Source organism: Coregonus lavaretus (genome assembly GCF_964263955.1).
Source record: "Coregonus lavaretus genome assembly, chromosome: 8".
Lineage (NCBI taxonomy): Eukaryota > Metazoa > Chordata > Actinopteri > Salmoniformes > Salmonidae > Coregonus > Coregonus lavaretus.
In genome coordinates, this window is record NC_139995.1 from 17322179 (window position 1) to 17341670 (window position 19492).

Genomic DNA, 19492 nt, shown 5'->3' on the forward strand with positions numbered 1-19492 from the left:
ATAAATACCTGCGTTTTGCAAGCCTACATTTCCAATCCGTGGCGCGCTCCGTGTCGTCCAACATTTTAGCCTATACTGTTTGCTAAATTCACAAACCATGGTCACCACACCTTGTATGTAAATTAGTAACGTCTTCGATGCTTGATAAAGAACCAAATAGGCTTGTAGCTAGAAGACCAAGGTAGTTTTTATTTTCTGCCTCCTGTTGTAGCCTAACTGACATTTTACAAATAATCCTATCCTGATTTTTTTTTTTGTCAAAATGTATTTGCTTAAATACTATCTAAATTCGTATAATGAATCACAGCCACAAAACAAACGGCCAAAATACTTCACATATTTATCATAAACAACTTTATTTGACCAAAAATAGGCTTTATTAATACACCAGAATTTTCACACTTTACAGATGCATATTTCTCCACGATACGAAAAGTTGGAATAACTGTCTGAAGTAGAAAAAAAACAACACACTGACCAGTGCCATAGGAATAGAATTCACATGCTTCAAACAAGGGACAATAAGAGGGATTCTTTTCAATCAAGATAGAATAATTTCGGTGCTTAATCTTTTTGAAATACAGATTTTACTTTTATGTAAAATAAATGTTTTCAAAAATAGCTGTACAGAAAACGAAATACTGCTTCAACTTTAGCACATCTGTATTTTTTAGATGTGTACATCTGAAGAGTACATCTTCAACAGAGAGAGACCTGACTGTAGTTACCTAACAAAATGTCCATGAACACTGTGAAAGAAACAGTATAACATGCTTAATTCAAATCAAGCATGCCATTTGGCTGTGGTTCTCTTGAGATGATTGACAGTGGCAATAGGAAGATGATGCTTATGAGGATTATCACACACGGTCTGTCACCCTCTAGAAGAGGTTCTGGGAGCCCTTCTCTCAAAACAACAACATTGGGTTAAATGGTTGACTGAATGTGATAATCCCATCACAGGAGGTTGGTGGCACCTTAATTGGGGAGAACGGGCTCGTGGTAATGGCTGGAGCGGATTGAGGGGAACGGTACTAATACAAACACATGGTTTCCAGGTTTTTGATGCCATTCCATTTGCTCCATTCCGGCCATTATTATGCACCGTCCTCCCCTCAGCAGCCTCCTGTGAATCCCATCCACGTAAGTCTTCATTTGGGGCATTAGTTTCACATATTGATTAATCTGCAAATCAATGTTCATGTGCTTATGGTCAATAACTTGTTTGAAGGTTGCTTACTTTACCAAGAGAATCAGTGGTTTGTCTACATGAGGAAATGTGGACGCACTGTGACCTTCCACATTGACCACTAAACAGGATAAAAATAAACAGGACACACGGCTCACAATGGATGTCAGATTATTCTGTACTAGTGCTCCAAGCAACCTGAAAAGCTATTGCAAAAAAAGCAGGCTTTAAACCCTCATGATTTGTACATTTAATTGTAAGACAGACTTAAGAAATGGGCAATAAAAAACAACAATTTCCTAACAAATATCATTGCAAAGTCTAGTGGTAAGAGCGTAAAATACTAGACAGTCCAGGTTGTCCATCGCCACCAAAGACTTGAGATGTTCTGTGAGGGCAGAGGTGCGATGCTCTGTACTGCGGCACTGCTAAGTGCTGGTGACTCTTAACCCTGCGCTGCGGCACCAAATGTTCTTAAGGCCAGGCACCCCAGGCTGAAATGACATTTCAGCATCTACCTATCAATTGAGATTTGTTGGTATTTTGGTCCATTAATATTAGTATTTTCAAAAAGTAAACAAAAATGACAATCTTGATAAAAATGCATATTTTCTTTCGTTTATCATTCTACCGTCATCAAAATGTCATGAATTTTAACCACTTTAAAATGGACATATCCATAATTTCAAAGCCCACTACATTGGATTACACAATTTTAAAAGCCCATTTCATAGAGAATGTAAAAAACTGAACTATATGTAGTAACTTACTTTGAAGAGATGGTGATTGGGTCTAAATAGGTGTTTGGTGTGTGGTGGTCTAAATTCAGTGTACTTGTATTTAACTGCCATTTCCCAAAAGTCAAGACTCTTCCCACAAGCCAACTCATTTTCCCCAGCTTCAGAAGCATCTGTTTTCACCAAATAGTGTGTGGTTATCATTAGATATATTCTCGATACTTTCCTATAGGGAATTTTTATTATTTATTCTAGATAACATTTTCTTGATTTTGTGTGTCTTTAGTATTTTACAGATAGAAAGATGAAAAAAGTATTTATCCACAATGCACTGAGTAAGTCCAGTCCTGGAATGTCTTAACAATATGAAACCAAAATATTTAGGTTATTTAGTGTCCAGAATTTGTTGTTGTTGCGGGATATGCAAATATTTAATGAGATATAATCTCATTTGCATATTTTAATACAATATTTCAGAAATTGTAATACAAAAAAATATTATTTGTGTCTAATTCAACTGGTAAAAGTTGATTGTGATATGATTAAACGGGGGGGGGGGAATCCCTATTAGGGTGTGATGCCTGGCCTTAACTGCCACAGGATAAGGCCTTACACTTTGCACAGTGCTCGGTTTCTTTAAGTACCAGAAAGTCACAGGTTGATGCCCGCTCAATGATAATTGGAGCCTGGCTGAATGGCTGCTCCTTGGTCGGGACCCCCTGGCACACGTTGTACTTCTCCAGATCCAGGAGCAGGTTTGCCACCTGAGGCACAGATGTCAAGGACGATGGGTGAGCTTCATACAGCGGGTGGGTGAGGAGCAGCGGCTGGCCCTGTACACAGATCTGATAGCAGAAGTCCGGGTCAATCTGCACGGTTGTGTCCACCATGTGGGAGAGCTTGGAGCACTGCAGTAGCTGTAGCATCGGGCCCTCCACCATTATGGCAAACCAGAGTGTGGGGAGTGCAGAGCTGTGCAGGGCCTCCAGTAGCATTAACAGCTCATGTTCTTGTTCCATCCCACTTGTTCCTGCACTGTCAGCCAGACTGAAGATCTGAGTGATCTACACAAAACATAATAGGGATAACAAAATATAGTTGGAATCAATTCCACTCTAACTCCAGCTAATTACAGATTTACTTTCACGTGTATCTCCTATAGAATATCTTAAAACGAAATTTTAACATATTCTAATCCCGAACTTCCTGTAGTCTGAAACTATAAGGTAATTATTAGGCTTAAATATTGGTTACAATGTTGTAAAGTGTACGTATGCACCAAAGCAGGAAGTGGTCACTTACCATAGGTGTGACCTCCTCTACTTCTGGCTCCCCAGACGGTGTTTCTACATCCTTGTCCACACTTGGCCTTCCTCCGTTCATTCCACTCTGTCTGTCCGGAGCTGCTAAGGACATATTCTCACCTGGTGGTCCAACATATTTCACTGCGGAGTCTGCCGGTTTGAACAGTGTGCAATACTGGGCAAAATAGAAAGAGAAATACACCATACTCCGGTCTAAATGTTAAAAGGTAAACACTGAAGAGCACACTAGTCATGGGATTTTATTGTACTGTAAAACATTACATGCTTAAGATAATTTCAATAAGGTAAAGAGAAGGGTGACTCACTGCTGGAGAACTTATATGGTTGAGGATATCTGGGACATGCTCCAGAAGTGAATTCTTTTTTACAATTTCCAAAGTCTCTTTGTGAGCCTGTAAAATATGAAAAATCAGTTGAAATGATTGTGCATTGGAAAGATAAAATACCATTTTTAACCAATATAAAATGCCAAAAAGCAAATGCCACAAAAGTAAACCTAAACAAAAGCTTAAAATCATGATGTGGCCAGTGATACTTTGCTTCTTGAAAGTCCTAGATCTTAAAAACTTGACTGCTGACATGCAAAATATTTTGGGATCAACAGTGGACTAATGAAAAAAAGACCAAATTATAGTTTGAGTGGATTTTCCCTTTAAGCTTGAATCCAATTTGATACCAACCTGGACTGTCGGTATGTGGTTTCTGAAGTTTTCATCCTGGGGTTTGCTGGGAAGCATAGGGCACCAATGTGCCTACAACAATAACAGACAGACAGTGGGAAGAAAGTGGGAGCACAAGATTTTACAGACTTTGGTATAATTCAGATTAATGCATGTATCAGTATTTGCATGGAATTCTGTACTCAAGACAATGTGACGTTAAGATGGAACAACAATAATAACTTTTTAAACACTGCCTTTCCCTATTGTGCCATCTCCACACAGCAGTACTTACTGTTTCCATGTAGCGATAATCATCTTCTTCCTGCAGCGGCTCGTCTTCATCATCAGTGAACTCCAGGTCCACTTCTAGATGCTGCGTTTTACTTTTCTTTGGGGTTGTCTTGCGACTGTATGTAAAGTGAGGCCTAGGCCTGCCAAGCTGCACCCACCCCTCTTGGGACCCAAAATCAGTCTGGCCCAACTGAAAGGGCAACAAGTGTCTCTGTCAAACACATACATACACATAAGAGCACCATTGAAAGCATTGTTAGGAATCCATTCATGGCATAACAATGAGTATGGCCATTGCTTAATTCCAAACAAGGACTAATTCAAACGGTATTTTTAAAAAAATATTGTCACCCTCAAATGCTCATACAACTGACAATTATCTCAAAATAGGTGAGTAATCAACCCTTACCATGGCCTGTCTCTGGCACTGCCGTAGACGGCACTTCTGTCTCTTCTTATTGCTTCCTCCAAACTTCGGTTTGTCTATGCAGAAATCACAAGTGCCACAGTCCGTCCTACTATTACAGGCTTCACACTTCCCACAGGAGCGCCGCTTACGTTTCCTCACCCAAGCCTGAAAGACAGAATGATAATTAAAAAAACAAAAATCAATTATCGTTAACTGTCAAAGAATACAACAAGTACATGTCACTGTCTAGATATTCAGTGGACCAATATAAGGGAGCTTGTTGGCACAAACTGTGACCAACTTCAGATGGAGACCTCACTAGGATGAGCAGGGTTTTTATGTGGGAGGGGTTGTAATTGGTCAGCAGGGGACACTCCTAGATAGAAGTGGGGTAAGATTTCTTGAAGCAGAGCTCACCTCATAGTCAGCATCATCACCATCAAACTCTTCATCGTCATCTTCTACATCAACATTCACAGAGAAGTCCTCGGGGTCACTGTATTGAGGAGTGTTCTGTGGGAATAATGACAATTATCCATTCTGCCCTCTCCTTGGGTCTTTATTCAATTCCAAATCAAGTTTTATTTGTCACATGCGCCGAATACAAAAGGTGTAAACCTTACCGTGAAATTCTTACTTACAAGCCCTTAACCAACAATGCAGTTCAATAAATAAAGTCTTATAGCTTGGGGGTAGAAGCTGTTAAGGAGCCTTTAGGACAGACTTGGCGCTCCGGTACCGCTTGCCGTGCAGTAGCAGAGAGAACAGTCTATGACTTGGGTGACTGGAATCTTTGACAATTTTTTGGGCCTTCCTCTGACACCGCCTAGTATATAGGTCCTGGATGGCAGGAAGCTTGGCCCCAGTGATGTACTGGGCCGTACGCAATACCCTCTGTAGCGCCTTACGGTCGGATGCCGAGCAGTTGCCATACCAGGCGGCGATGCAACCAGTCAGGATGCTCTCAATGAACTATTTGAGGATCTGGGGACCCATGCCAAATCTTTTCAGTCTCCTGAGGGGGAATAGGCTTTGTCGTGCCCTCTTCACGACAGTCTTGGTGTGTTCGGACCATGATAGTTTGTTGGTGATGTGGACACCAAGGAACTTGAAACTCTCAACCCGCTCCACTACAGCCCCGTCGATGAGAATGGGGGCATGCTCGGCCCTCCTTTTCCTGTAGTCCACGAACAGCTCCTTTGTCTTGCTCACATGGAGGGAGAGGTTGTTGTCCTGACACCACACTGCCAGGTCTCTGACCTCCTCCCTATAGGCTGTCTCATCGTTGTCGGTGATCAGGCCTACCATTGTTGTATCATCAGCAAACTTAATGATGGTGTTTGAGTCGTGCTTGGCCATGCAGTCGTGGGTGAACAGAGAGTACAGGAAGGGACTGAGCACGCACCCATGAGGGGCCCCAGTGTTGAGGATCAGCGTGGCAGATGTGTTGTTACCTACCCTTACCACCTGGGGGCGGCCCGTCAGGAAGTCCAGGATCCAGTTGCAGAGGGAGGTGTTAAGTCCCAGAGTCATTAGCTTAGTGATGAGCTTTGTGGGCACTATGGTGTTGAACACTGAGCTGTAGTCAATTAACAGCATTCTCACATAGGTGTTCCTTTTGTCCAAGTGGGAAAGGGCAGTGTGGAGTGCGATTGAGATTGCGTCATCTGTGGATCTGTTGGGGCGGTATGCGAATTGGAGTGGGTCTAGGGTTTCCGGGATGATGGTGTTGATGTGAGCCATGACCAGCCTTTCAAAGCACTTCATGGCTACCGACGTGGGTGCTACGGGGCGGTTGTCATTTAGGCAGGTTACCGTCGCTTTCTTGGGCACAGGGACTATGGTGGTCTGCTTGAAACATGTGGTATTACAGACTCGGACAGGGAGAGGTTGAAAATGTCAGTGAAGACACTTGCCAGTTGGTCCGCGCATGCTCTGAGTACACGTCCTGGTAATCCGTCTGTTGACCTGTTTAAAGGTCTTGCTCACATCGGCTACGGCAAGCGTGATCACACAGTCTTCCGGAACAGCTGGGGCTCTCATGCATGCTTCAGTGTTGCTTGCCTCGAAGCGAGGATAAAAGGCATTTAGCTCGTCTGGTAGGCTCGCGTCACTGGGCAGCTCGTGGCTGGGTTTCCCTTTGTAGTCTGTAATAGTTTGCAAGCCCTGCCACATCCAACAAGAATCAGAGCCGGTGTAGTAGGATTCAATGTTAGTCCTGTATTGACGCTTTGCCTGTTTGATGGTTCGTGAGGGCATAGCGGGATTTCTTATTAGTGTCCCGCTCCTTGAAAGCGGCACCTCTAGCCTTTAGCTCAGTGCAGATGTTGCCTGTAATCAATGGCTTCTGGTTGGGATACAGTGGGGGAAAAAAGTATTTAGTCAGCCACCAATTGTGCAAGTTCTCCCACTTAAAAATATGAGAGAGGCCTGTACTTTTCATCATAGGTACACGTCAACTATGACAGACAAATTGAGAAAAAATAATCCAGAAAGTCACATTGTAGGATTTTTTATGAATTTATTTGCAAATTATGGTGGAAAATAAGTATTTGGTCACCTACAAACAAGCAAGATTTCTGGCTCTCACAGACCTGTAACTTCTTCTTTAAGAGGCTCCTCTGTCCTCCACTCGTTACCTGTATTAATGGCACCTGTTTGAACTTGTTATCAGTATAAAAAGACACCTGTCCACAACCTCAAACAGTCACACTCCAAACTCCACTATGGCCAAGACCAAAGAGCTGTCAAAGGACACCAGAAACAAAATTGTAGACCTGCACCAGGCTGGGAAGACTGAATCTGCAATAGGTAAGCAGCTTGGTTTGAAGAAATCAACTGTGGGAGCAATTATTAGGAAATGGAAGACATACAAGACCACTGATAATCTCCCTCGATCTGGGGCTCCACGCAAGATCTCACCCCGTGGGATCAAAATGATCACAAGAACGGTGAGCAAAAATCCACGGGGGGAGCTAGTGAATGACCTGCAGAGAGCTGGGACCAAAGTAACAAAGCCTACCATCAGTAACACACTACGCCGCCAGGGACTCAAATCCTGCAGTGCCAGACGTGTCCCCCTGCTTAAGCCAGTACATGTCCAGGCCCGTCTGAAGTTTGCTAGAGTGCATTTGGATGATCCAGAAGAGGATTGGGAGAATGTCATATGGTCAGATGAAACCAAAATATAACTTTTTGGTAAAAACTCAACTCGTCGTGTTTGGAGGACAAAGAATGCTGAGTTGCATCCAAAGAACACCATACCTACTGTGAAGCATGGGGGTGGAAACATCATGCTTTGGGGCTGTTTTTCTGCAAAGGGACCAGGACAACTGATCTGTGTAAAGGAAAGAATGAATGGGGCCATGTATCGTGAGATTTTGAGTGAAAACCTCCTTCCATCAGCAAGGGCATTGAAGATGAAACGTGGCTGGGTCTTTCAGCATGACAATGATCCCAAACACACCGCCCGGGCAACGAAGGAGATCTGCATGGAGGAATGGGCCAAAATACCAGCAACAGTGTGTGAAAACCTTGTGAAGACTTACAGAAAACGTTTGACCTGTGTCATTGCCAACAAAGGGTATATAAAGTATTGAGAAACTTTTGTTATTGACCAAATACTTATTTTCCACCATAATTTGCAAATAAATTCATAAAAAATCCTACAATGTGATTTTCTGGATTTTTTTTCTTCTCATTTTGTCTGTCATAGTTGACGTGTACCTATGATGAAAATTACAGGCCTCTCACATCTTTTTAAGTGGGAGAACTTGCACAATTGGTGGCTGACTAAATACTTTTTTCCCCCCACTGTATGTACGTACGGTCACTGTGGAGACGATGTCGTCGATGCACTTATTTATGAAGCCGGTGACTGAGGTGGTATACTCTTCAATGCCATTGGATGAATCACAGAACATATTCCAGTCTATGCTAGCAAAACAGTCATATAGCATAGCATCTGCGACATCTGACCACTTCTGTATTGAGCGAGTCACTGGTACTTCCTGCTTTAGTTTTTGCTTGTAAGCAGGAATCAGGAGGATAGAATTATGGTCAGATTTGCAAATGGAGGGAGGGAGAGCTTTGTATGCGTCTTTGTGTGTGGCGTACAGGTGGCTCTAGAGTTTTTTTCCCTCTGGTTGCACATGTGACATCCTGGTAAAAATGAGGTAAAGCGGATGTAAGTTTGCCTACATTAAAGTCCCCGGCCACTAGGAGCGCCGCTTCTGGATGAGCATTTTCTTGTCTACTCATGGCCTTATACAGCTCGTTGAGTGCAGTCTTGGTGGCAGCATCAGTTTGTGGTTGTAAATAAACGGCTATGAATAATATAGATAAACTCTCTTGGTAGATAGTGTGGTCTACAGCTTACCATGAGGTACTCTACCTCAGCCGAGCAATTCCTCGAGACTTCTTTAATATTAGACATCGCGCACCAGCTATTACAAATATACACTCCCATCCCTCATCTTACCAGAGGTAGCTGCTCTGTCCTGCCAATGCATGGAAAACCCAGCCAGCTCTATATTATCCATGTCGTCGTTCAGCCACGACCCAGTGAAACATAAGATACAGTTTTTAATGTCCCGTTGGTAGGATAGTCTTGATCGTAGATCATCCAGTTTATTTTCCAGTGATTGCACGTTTTCCAATAGAACAGATGGTAGAGGCGGTTTACCCACTCCCCGACGAATTATCACAAGGCATCCCGACCTCTGCCTCCTGTATTTCCTTCACGCGAATGACGTCGGACTCATTAAAGAAAAAATATTCGTCCAGTTCGAGGTGAGTAATCGCTGTTCTGATGTCCAGAAGCTCTTTTCGGTCATAAGAGACGGTAGCAGCAACATTTATGTACAAAATAAAAGTTACAAACAATGCGAAAAAACAAATAAAATAGCACAGTTGGTTAGGAGCCCGTAAAACGGCAGCCATCCCCTCCGGTGCCATTATTATTCAATTACATTCATAAATTCCTTTGCATATTAAATTAACACTAAGGTAAGGAATAGAGGAGTATTATTAGAGAGGGCTTGGTATTGTTACCTGCAATTCTCCGCTGTCAATCTGCAAAACAAATGCTTTATATTCAGTTATGGGAGCTTTTCATGGAGAGGTGAAGAGAATATTCCAAATTAACTGCCAATGTTCACATGTGGACTTGTGGGACATGCTGCTCTATATTGAGTCAGCAGAATAGATATAAATAGACAATAGCCTTCTGCATTTTTCATATGCATGTATTCAGATTTTTTATATACTTTAAAACAGAAACTAGGATACCCTAGGTAATGGGGTTCTAGACAATTACCTTGAAATTCGTTATGGGATAGGGATCCAACTTTTGGGGACCATCGGGTTTATGCTGAAATACACATAAATAAACAATCAAAATAAACTACCACTTGGATTTCTTCAATCTCTGTCTCTTCTTCTGTCAGTCTGTACCTTGAGGATAGGACATAAACATTTGCGTTTCCGACAGCGGACAGGTTTTCTGGTGTCAGGGTTCAATGTTTTTTTGCAGTTGGCACAGCTCCCACAATCTTCTGTGGTAAGGCAAGCCTTACAGTTACCACAAGGAATCCACTAAAACAGACAAAAATTCTGAAGTTAGAGTATTCCTCTCCATTCAGACCTATGTTGATAAATCATTGTTTAACTATGTAAAACTGAAATAAGTAAAGGGAAAGAGTCAAAAATACAAAACGGGAACTCGAGGAGCGCATGTTAAAAACAGAAATGATGAGAGTAGTAGACTCGTTAGTTGACGAACACTTGTTTACCTTTCTGAATCTTTGATAAAGTGGATTCTTGGCTATAGCTGGATTATTGGCTAAAAGCAAAGAGGGATACTGTTAACACAATATTAAACTGACACTTCATAAACAGTAAAAACAGGCACATTTACAATGTTCGTTAAAATTTAAAATATGTCAATTGTGTTCCTCTTCAAAACGATTTTGTGAAGTGGCTTTCCTTTAATTGGATTGACACTAAAGAGTTCACATACCCCTGCATTTGGGGCAACAGGGATCCTTCATCTGCCTTTCATATTCAAAGCCTGTATATGAATTACCACAAATGGCACAGATGCTGAAATAAAGAGTATCGAAGCAAGTTACCTAAGGTTCCAAGTGCATAACATCACAATCATCCTCAAGATATTAACATCTACCCCTTCAATCACTCCCATGTATTCTTTGCTTATTTTACATTAAAAAAGCTGTATCTCAGGGGGAAACACATTTCCAATTCATATAATACACACTTGTATACAATGGGGAAAAAACTATTTAGTCAGCCACCAATTGTGCAAGTTCTCCCACTTAAAAAGATGAGGCGCCTGTAATTTTCATCATAGGTACACGTCAACTATGACAGACAAAATGAGATTTTCTTTCTCCAGAAAATCACATTGTAGGATTTTTTTTATGAATTTTTTTTTGCAAATTATGGTGGAAAATAAGTATTTGGTCAATAACAAAAGTTTCTCAATACTTTGTTATATACCCTTTGTTGGCAATGACACAGGTCAAACGTTTTCTGTAAGTCTTCACAAGGTTTTCACACACTGTTGCTGGTATTTTGGCCCATTCCTCCATGCAGATCTCCTCTAGAGCAGTGATGTTTTGGGGCTGTCGCTGGGCAACACAGACTTTCAACTCCCTCCAAAGATTTTCTATGGGGTTGAGATCTGGAGACTGGCTAGGCCACTCCAGGACCTTGAAATGCTTCTTACGAAGCCACTCCTTTGTTGCCCGGGCGGTGTGTTTGGGATCATTGTCATGCTGAAAGACCCAGCCACGTTTCATCTTCAATGCCCTTGCTGATGGAAGGAGGTTTTCACTCAAAATCTCACGATACATGGCCCCATTCATTCTTTCCTTTACACGGATCAGTTGTCCTGGTCCCTTTGCAGAAAAACAGCCCCAAAGCATGATGTTTCCACCCCCATGCTTCACAGTAGGTATGGTGTTCTTTGGATGCAACTCAGCATTCTTTGTCCTCCAAACACGACGAGTTGAGTTTTTACCAAAAAGTTATATTTTGGTTTCATCTAACCATATGACATTCTCCCAATCCTCTTCTGGATCATCCAAATGCACTCTAGCAAACTTTAGACGGGCCTGGACATGTACTGGCTTAAGCAGGGGGACACGTCTGGCACTGCAGGATTTGAGTCCCTGGCGGCGTAGTGTGTTACTGATGGTAGGCTTTGTTACTTTGGTCCCAGCTCTCTGCAGGTCATTCACTAGGTCCCCCCGTGTGGTTCTGGGATTTTTGCTCACCGTTCTTGTGATCATTTTGACCCCACGGGGTGAGATCTTGCGTGGAGCCCCAGATCGAGGGAGATTATCAGTGGTCTTGTATGTCTTCCATTTCCTAATAATTGCTCCCACAGTTGATTTCTTCAAACCAAGCTGCTTACCTATTGCAGATTCAGTCTTCCCAGCCTGGTGCAGGTCTACAATTTTGTTTCTGGTGTCCTTTGACAGCTCTTTGGTCTTGGCCATAGTGGAGTTTGGAGTGTGACTGTTTGAGGTTGTGGACAGGTGTCTTTTATACTGATAACAAGTTCAAACAGGTGCCATTAATACAGGTAACGAGTGGAGGACAGAGGAGCCTCTTAAAGAAGAAGTTACAGGTCTGTGAGAGCCAGAAATCTTGCTTGTTTGTAGGTGACCAAATACTTATTTTCCACCATAATTTGCAAATAAATTCATTAAAAATCCTACAATGTGATTTTCTGGAGAAAGAAAATCTCAATTTGTCTGTCATAGTTGACGTGTACCTATGATGAAAATTACAGGCCTCTCTCATTTTTAAGTGGGAGAACTTGCACAATTGGTGGCTGACTAAATACTTTTTTTCCCCACTGTATAAGCACCCAACAAATATGTACTGAACAAAAATATTAAAATGCAACAAGCAACAATTTCAATGATTTTACTGTTACAGTAAATCAGTCAATTGAAATAAATTCATTAGTCACTAATCTATGGATTTCACGACTGGGCAGGGGCGCAGTCATGGGTGGGCCTTGGAGGCCATAGGCCCACCCACTGGGGAGACAGGCCATGCCAAGAATGATTTCTCTAAAACGACGTTGGAGGCGGCTTAAGGTATTGAAATTAACATTAAATTCTATGGCAACAGCTCTGGTGGACATTCCTGCAGTCTGCATGCCAATTTCACACTCCCTCAAAACTTGAGACATCTGTGGCATTGTGTTGTGAGACAACTGCACATTTTAGAGCGGCCTTTTATTGTGCCCAGCACAAGGTGCACCTGTGTAATAATCACGCTGTTTAATCTCCAGAGTGGCGCAGTGGTCTAAGGCACTGCATCTCAGTGCTTGAGGCGTCACTACAGACCCCCTGGTTCGATTCCAGGCTGTATCACAACCGGCCGTGATTGGGAGTCCCATAGGGCGGCGCACAATTGGCCCAGCATCGTCCGGGTTTTGCCGGTGTAGGCCGTCAATGTAAATAAGAATTTGTTCTTAACTGACTTGCCTAGTTAAATAAAGGTAAAATAAAATATAAAAATCAGCTTCTTGATATGCCACACCTGTCAGGTGAATGGATTATTTTAGCCAAAGGAGAAATGCTCACTAACAGTGGTGTAAACAAATTTGTGCACAAAGGTTGAGAGAAATAAGCTTTTTGTGCTTATGGAAAATTTCTGGGTTCTTATTTCAGCTCATGAAACATGGGACCAACACGTTACATGTTGCGTTTATATTTTTGTTCAGTGTATATATAGCCTAAACCATGATTATGTCTGAGGAATGTGTTAAACTTAAATTCTCAGAGATAAAATTATAGGAAAACATAGGAGCATTTGACTCACCAAAAGCAGGGCTCTGAACCAGCCATCCCGTTGAAGGAGACTGAAAGTGATGATGCAGGGCTCCAGGGCAGTTTAGTTGCATTGTGCTTCATACCTTCCACATCATGAGCGACAGAGGCTGAACTAATCTGTGTGAGAGAGGAGTTCGGTCTTGGGGGAGTGGTATGTTGGAGGTGGGGGTCTCTGCTTGGCGTTCCCATAGAGCTGCGACTCAGAGGGGTCAGTCTGTGATGGGAGTCAGGACTGTCTGCCCGGTCCCCTCTGTCCATCAAGCTGGACTCTGAGGAAAAGCCACAGTCCACTAAGGGAGGATGATCCTTCTGTATATTCTAACAGACCATGGGTTGGAATAGACAAGATGGTAGTTGTTAGAAAATACATTCAAATTAGTGAAGTGAAAGAAAAAGGTATAATTTCAAGTGTAAATGCTGGGAGCTTTTTTTATTACCGTCTTTCTCGCACGCAAGGGCTTGGGTTGTCCAGCACCCCTGAACACCCCAGCTTTGTAATCAAACATTGTCATGTCCAGAGTATCTGCCAGGACTTTGGAAAGCTCAACCCTACTTCTCACACGCTCATTACTCGGACTTCAGGGAACAGAGATGGGAATAAAGTGACATCAATGGTTTATAAAGTTACAGTGAGGGGAAAAAGTATTTGATCCCCTGCTGATTTTGTATGTTTGCCCACTGACAAAGAAATGATCAGTCTATCATTTTAATGGTAGGTTTATTTGAACAGTGAGAGACAGAATAACAACAACAAAATCCAGAAAAACGCACGTCAAAAATGTTATAAATTGATTTGCATTTTAATGAGGGAAATAAGTATTTGACCCCCTCTCAATCAGAAAGATTTCTGGCTCCCAGGTGTCTTTTATACAGGTAACGAGCTGAGATTAGGAGTGCACTCTTAAAGGGAGTGCTCCTAATCTCAGTTTGTTACCTGTATAAAAGACACCTGTCCACAGAAGCAATCAATCAGATTCAAAACTCTCCACCATGGCCAAGACCAAAGACCTCTCCAAAGATGTCAGGGACAAGATTGTAGACCTACACAAGGCTGGAATGGGCTACAAGACCATCGCCAAGCAGCTTGGTGAGAAGGTGACAACAGTTGGTGCGATTTTTTCGCAAATGGAAGAAACACAAAATAACTGTCAATCTCCCTCGGCCTGGGGCTCCATGCAAGATATCACCTCGTGGAGTTGCAATGATCATGAGAACGGTGAGGAATCAGCCCAGAACTACACGGGAGGATCTTGTCAATGATCTCAAGGCAGCTGGGACCATAGTCACCAAGAAAACAATTGGTAACACACTTCGCCGTGAAGGACTGAAATCCTGCAGCGCCCGCAAGGTCCCCCTGCTCAAGAAAGCACATATACAGGCCCATCTGAAGTTTGCCAATGAACATCTGAATGATTCAGAGGAGAACTGGGTGAAAGTGTTGTGGTCAGATGAGACCAAAACCGAGCTATTTGGCATCAACTCAACTCGCCCTGTTTGGAGGAGGAGGAATGCTGCCTATGACCCCAAGAACACCATCCCCACCGTCAAACATGGAGGTGGAAACAATCAATTTATAACATTTTTGACGTGTTTTTCTGGATTTTTTTTGTTGTTATTCTGTCTCTCACTGTTCAAATAAACCTACCATTAAAATTATAGACTGATCATTTCTTTGTCAGTGGGCAAACGTACAAAATCAGCAGGGGATCAAATACTTTTCCCCCCTCACTGTATCTAAAAGCATATAATACTGACAATCAAATGAATGTGCTGTGAGTCTGTATTATTAAGTAAATTGTTTGTACCACATTTTTATTTCAAACCAACGGCTTATTCAAACAGGTACAGCAAGTGAGCCCTCGTAAATGGGCTCCCGAGTGGCGCAGTGGTCTAAGGCACTGCATCTCAGTGCTTGAGACGTCACTACAGACCCCCTGGTTCGATTCTAGGCTGTATCACAACCGGCCGTGATTGGGAGTCCCATAGGGCGGCGCACAATTGGCCCAGCGTCGTCTGGGTTTGGCCGGTGTAGGCTGTCATTGTAAATAAGAATTTGTTCTTAACTGACTTGCCTAGTTAAATAAAGGTAAAATAAAATAAAAAAAATAACAATGAACCTCATGTCATGAGACAATACCAGTGGTTAAAAATCTAAACTGGCCCTTGGTCTAAAAATTGAATTGAGTTTTGCCAGAATTTTTTACCTCATGTAATAAACGTCACTCTGACCAACACTAGAACCTGAACGACGAACAACCGCTTTGCGCTTCCAACCCTTTCCAAGTGCCGGCCAGTCCTCCCAGCCCTCTTCAACTGTTACTCTTTTCTTCCGTCTATAAACAGAAAACCTGCCATAAAATAAAAACAAATATCAGCAAAGTATATCAGCATAAGAGCATAAAACATAACAGCAAAGCATATCAACTGGCTACATATTTGCTACAAGAAATAACATTTGGGGCCCATTACAGCAGGTTGACGTTTATTCTCATGAATCTTGCCCCGGAGGCAGAACTGAGCTATTTCCGCTAGATAGGCCAGCTGCAAAGTCAAAATTGGCTATATCGTACAAAATATGAAAACAAAATATGCTTTTGGTCTTAATTTAAGGTTAGCAGTGTGGTTACGGATTTGGTTAAAATGTGATTTCATGACTTTGTGGCTGCGCCAGCTAGTGACCATTCTGCATAGTAACCTCCAGAACAAGGTTCATGACGAAAAACGCTAACCTGCACCATTTCACTGCCCCAGATAAATCCTTCTTTAAAATGTAGGGTACTTTAATGTTGGGGAGTAAATTATCCAACTTCTGTATTGATTTGTGGGCCCTAGAAATCCTGACACGTTGTTATAATAACATTGATACAACAGCAGCCAAAGCTAGTCAAATCAAGTGTCACATCACTCAACATACAGGTTGTTGCTGTTGATTTTCTTCTCAAGGCCTGCCACGCTCCCGCTCCTTTCGCTCTCTGCAACACTCTCCTCTTCGGCATCCTCCTTGTCATTCATGCATCGCTCCCCCATAGCAAGGCCCAAGTCCAAGCCCTTTGTGTCATCGTCATAATTGTCATCCTCCAGGGGCTCAAACCAGTCTACAGGGGGTTCCTCAGCAACTCCCCCTGGGATCTTCTCTGTCTGCCCATGGCCTGTCATCACAGGACCGGAGGTGGCATGGTCCTGAATGTCAAGGCTGTCCGAGGGAGCCAGGGCCTCCAGTGGCGATAGGACCTGAGAGGTCCTCTCCATCCCATTGTCCCCGACTTCAGTCCTCTCCTCCCTTTCTATAACTGGATCATTTGTAGATTTGAGTACCTCTCCGTTTATCTCCATGTCTTCCTCCCCTGGCCCTCTCCCGGAACCTAGATTATCCACCAGTCCTTCATTCATTTCTGGGGCTCTATAAACTCATGAAGCCATAGGTCTAAATGTCCTCCAAAATCTTCTTGAACAATGACTTCTAAGGTTCACACGTCCAAGACTTTGCATAACAATACAGAGGAGTGCTCACACATCCAGTGGGGTCCTAGAGTAACTCAAGCATAAACTTTGCTCGCATTCCAGCAGGGCTTTCCAAAACCTTTAGTCTTCCCATTGATGTATAGGACCTGGTAAAGACAAAGTAGAGCAATTACAGCATTGGCTTTTAACAGAATTTCACATGGGTATACACTGAATCAATGCATCAACATAACAGCTGAGCTGATCAAGACGTTCCACCCTAGTCGAGCCACTGACATGAATCATGATGCTTGCTTGACAGAGTCTGCTATTGCCAGAGACAGCTACTCATAATATATATTTCTGGCTTGACAGTCAGCTGGCCAGTAATTGTAAGTGTGTAAGTGTTGTTAACTATTAGAAACATAATGTGGAGATATTATTTATATATAATTTATATTTTAAAATATATATAAATTATATATAAATAATAGGAACTTCGTTTTATTAGTTGTATTAGTAGCTGTAGCAGTAGTTTTTATGAGTTGTATGGCTATTAGTAGTTGTACAACAACTTTATTTTGCTGTTAATTTTTGTTTTTAATCATTATTTGACAGTACTTGCCATATTATTGATTCTACGTTTTTTTGCTTTTCACACTTGAAACGAGATGGTGCATCATTCAAGACATTTCAACCTCAAATGTCAAATAAATTCAGACATGTCACCTGCTAGCTAGCTACTGTAACGTTAGCTACAATAATCCAACCAACGTTGATCAATTAACTCTAACTAGGTAACAGTTAACTAATGCTCCTCTCCCCTATGTACCGATTATTTTAGTGACGGCGTTATCAGATATTATTTGGTAAGAACTACATAAGTGCTAGCTAGTAGCAACACACCGATAAGCTAGTTAACGTTAGTTAGCTAATGCTACCGTACTTCGTCGCCTTTTGATTGTTAACTAACGTTAGCAAGATAGCTTGCTAATTTGCAGCTAACAACACTTCACGACCACCATGGCAAAAAGACTCAAGTAATTTCAATCACATTCACATATTAAAACCAAACCTGCCAAACAGCTACCGAGATACCACAGACAAATACAGGAAAAATATAGGGCTAGCTAGATAACGTTACCTATTAATAGAATCGTTGTTAGCGGAAGTATAGCTAGATAAGTTAGCAACAATGTCGTTAGCTATTTGTTATGGTGTTGGTTACGTGCCAGACGAGACAACATCGGACAGAGCTAACGTGCTAACCTACCACTTGCGCTGAGAGACATCAATGTGATAAAAGAACGCAGCTCCAAAACAAAACAGCATAAAATATTTTCTAAACAGCATAAAATTTCGAAAACATACCATCGACGGTTTAAGAACCGGAAATCACCTGCAACATAACAGGAAACACACATTAAACGCAAATTGGGATGCTTGGGACGTCCCTACCCTCTAACCCTTATTATTTCTACTGCTACATTAGTTTACCATTACCTTAACCAAAGACAGTGTCTATTATATTGACAAGATATTCGAGTGACCATTCCAACAATAGAAAGTCATGTCCTCAAAGATGGAAGGCAGCTCGGAGGGGGCGAGATCAGGTGGGCTATTCTAGCCAATAAGAGGGCAGATACTTGCGTGAACAACATGCCATAGAGATAGATAGAGGACTCATCTTGGTATCTGTGCCATTACAGCGTCTGTGACAGCATGGGCAGCGCCATAAAAAAAAAAGAAGTAGTCAGTTTTCTTCATTAGCTGATTGCTCGAAAATCATAGGAATATCCACGCAGTTGACTACTTTTAAATGGTGGAAGCCCTCAATGGCAATGTCCATGCTAAAACGGGTTATGTCCATGATGAGTCAGTCCTCTATCTCTATGACAACAGGCATACCTCCAATATAAAGTAGTTTTTTCAAAGTTGCCGAAATGCCACGTGTGTCAACTCATAACAACCTAACCATTACAAAACGTCGATTCAATCAAATAAACCTCACATAGCAAATTAGCAATTCAATGTATTGTTGACCAAATTCGACACTCTGACCTCCATACAAAAAGCTCCTCACTTCGTGGACAGATTTTGGGCGGAGTAAAACCTCCCGCTTCGCTTAACCGAACTTCAGTGGGGTGACGTCAGAGTTGGGACGTCCCAATGATTCCGTTTAGACTTATCCTTTCTCGCTCGCGTGACGATGACCGCTTAATGCATGTTTTTAGTCTCTAGCTAGGGCGTTTGTCTTTTTTTTTTGTATACTGTGTTGTAAAGTATGACTGTATATTTTATATTTCTTTATAAAGAAAAAGTATCTAGCTAGCGACTACCAAACTAACTTGCAGCGTGAATGTGTGAAATATTCCATCTCATGACAACTTAACAGTTGACTGGAGTGGAGAGTGCAGCTAAAGAGGTTTGAAACCACTCTGGTGTACCTGTTTCTTAGTGGGTGTGATAACAGAATGGTATTACACATGGTGAGACAAACAGCAAACAAAGACACAAAGCAAAATACTCAGAAATATAAATGCAACAGAAAATTATCAACTTCTT

At 42.1% G+C, this 19492-nt stretch overlaps 1 protein-coding gene across 3 annotated transcripts; it reads right to left on the minus strand.

The window, feature by feature from the left end:
* Positions 1–335: 335 nt before the first annotated feature.
* Positions 336–18361, minus strand: LOC311133174 (uncharacterized protein). Of its 3 annotated transcripts, none has more exons than XM_084166619.1 (17): positions 18299–18361; positions 16401–17094; positions 15691–15834; positions 13924–14062; positions 13476–13804; positions 10633–10715; positions 10406–10455; positions 10068–10208; positions 9931–9984; positions 9666–9686; positions 5031–5126; positions 4614–4778; positions 4206–4394; positions 3932–4003; positions 3557–3643; positions 3229–3405; positions 336–2990 (listed from the first exon to the last, which is right to left on the minus strand). In XM_084166619.1, the coding sequence occupies exons 2-17, from the start codon at positions 16874–16876 to the stop codon at positions 2514–2516; spliced, it is 2700 nt and encodes an 899-aa protein (XP_084022745.1). In that variant the 5' UTR covers positions 16877–17094; positions 18299–18361; the 3' UTR covers positions 336–2513. The 3 variants fall into 3 exon arrangements, with proteins under 3 accessions (XP_084022745.1, XP_084022743.1, XP_084022744.1); XM_084166617.1 differs by having other exon boundaries at positions 4206–4415; XM_084166618.1 differs by having other exon boundaries at positions 4206–4415; positions 18201–18358.
* Positions 18362–19492: the final 1131 nt, after the last annotated feature.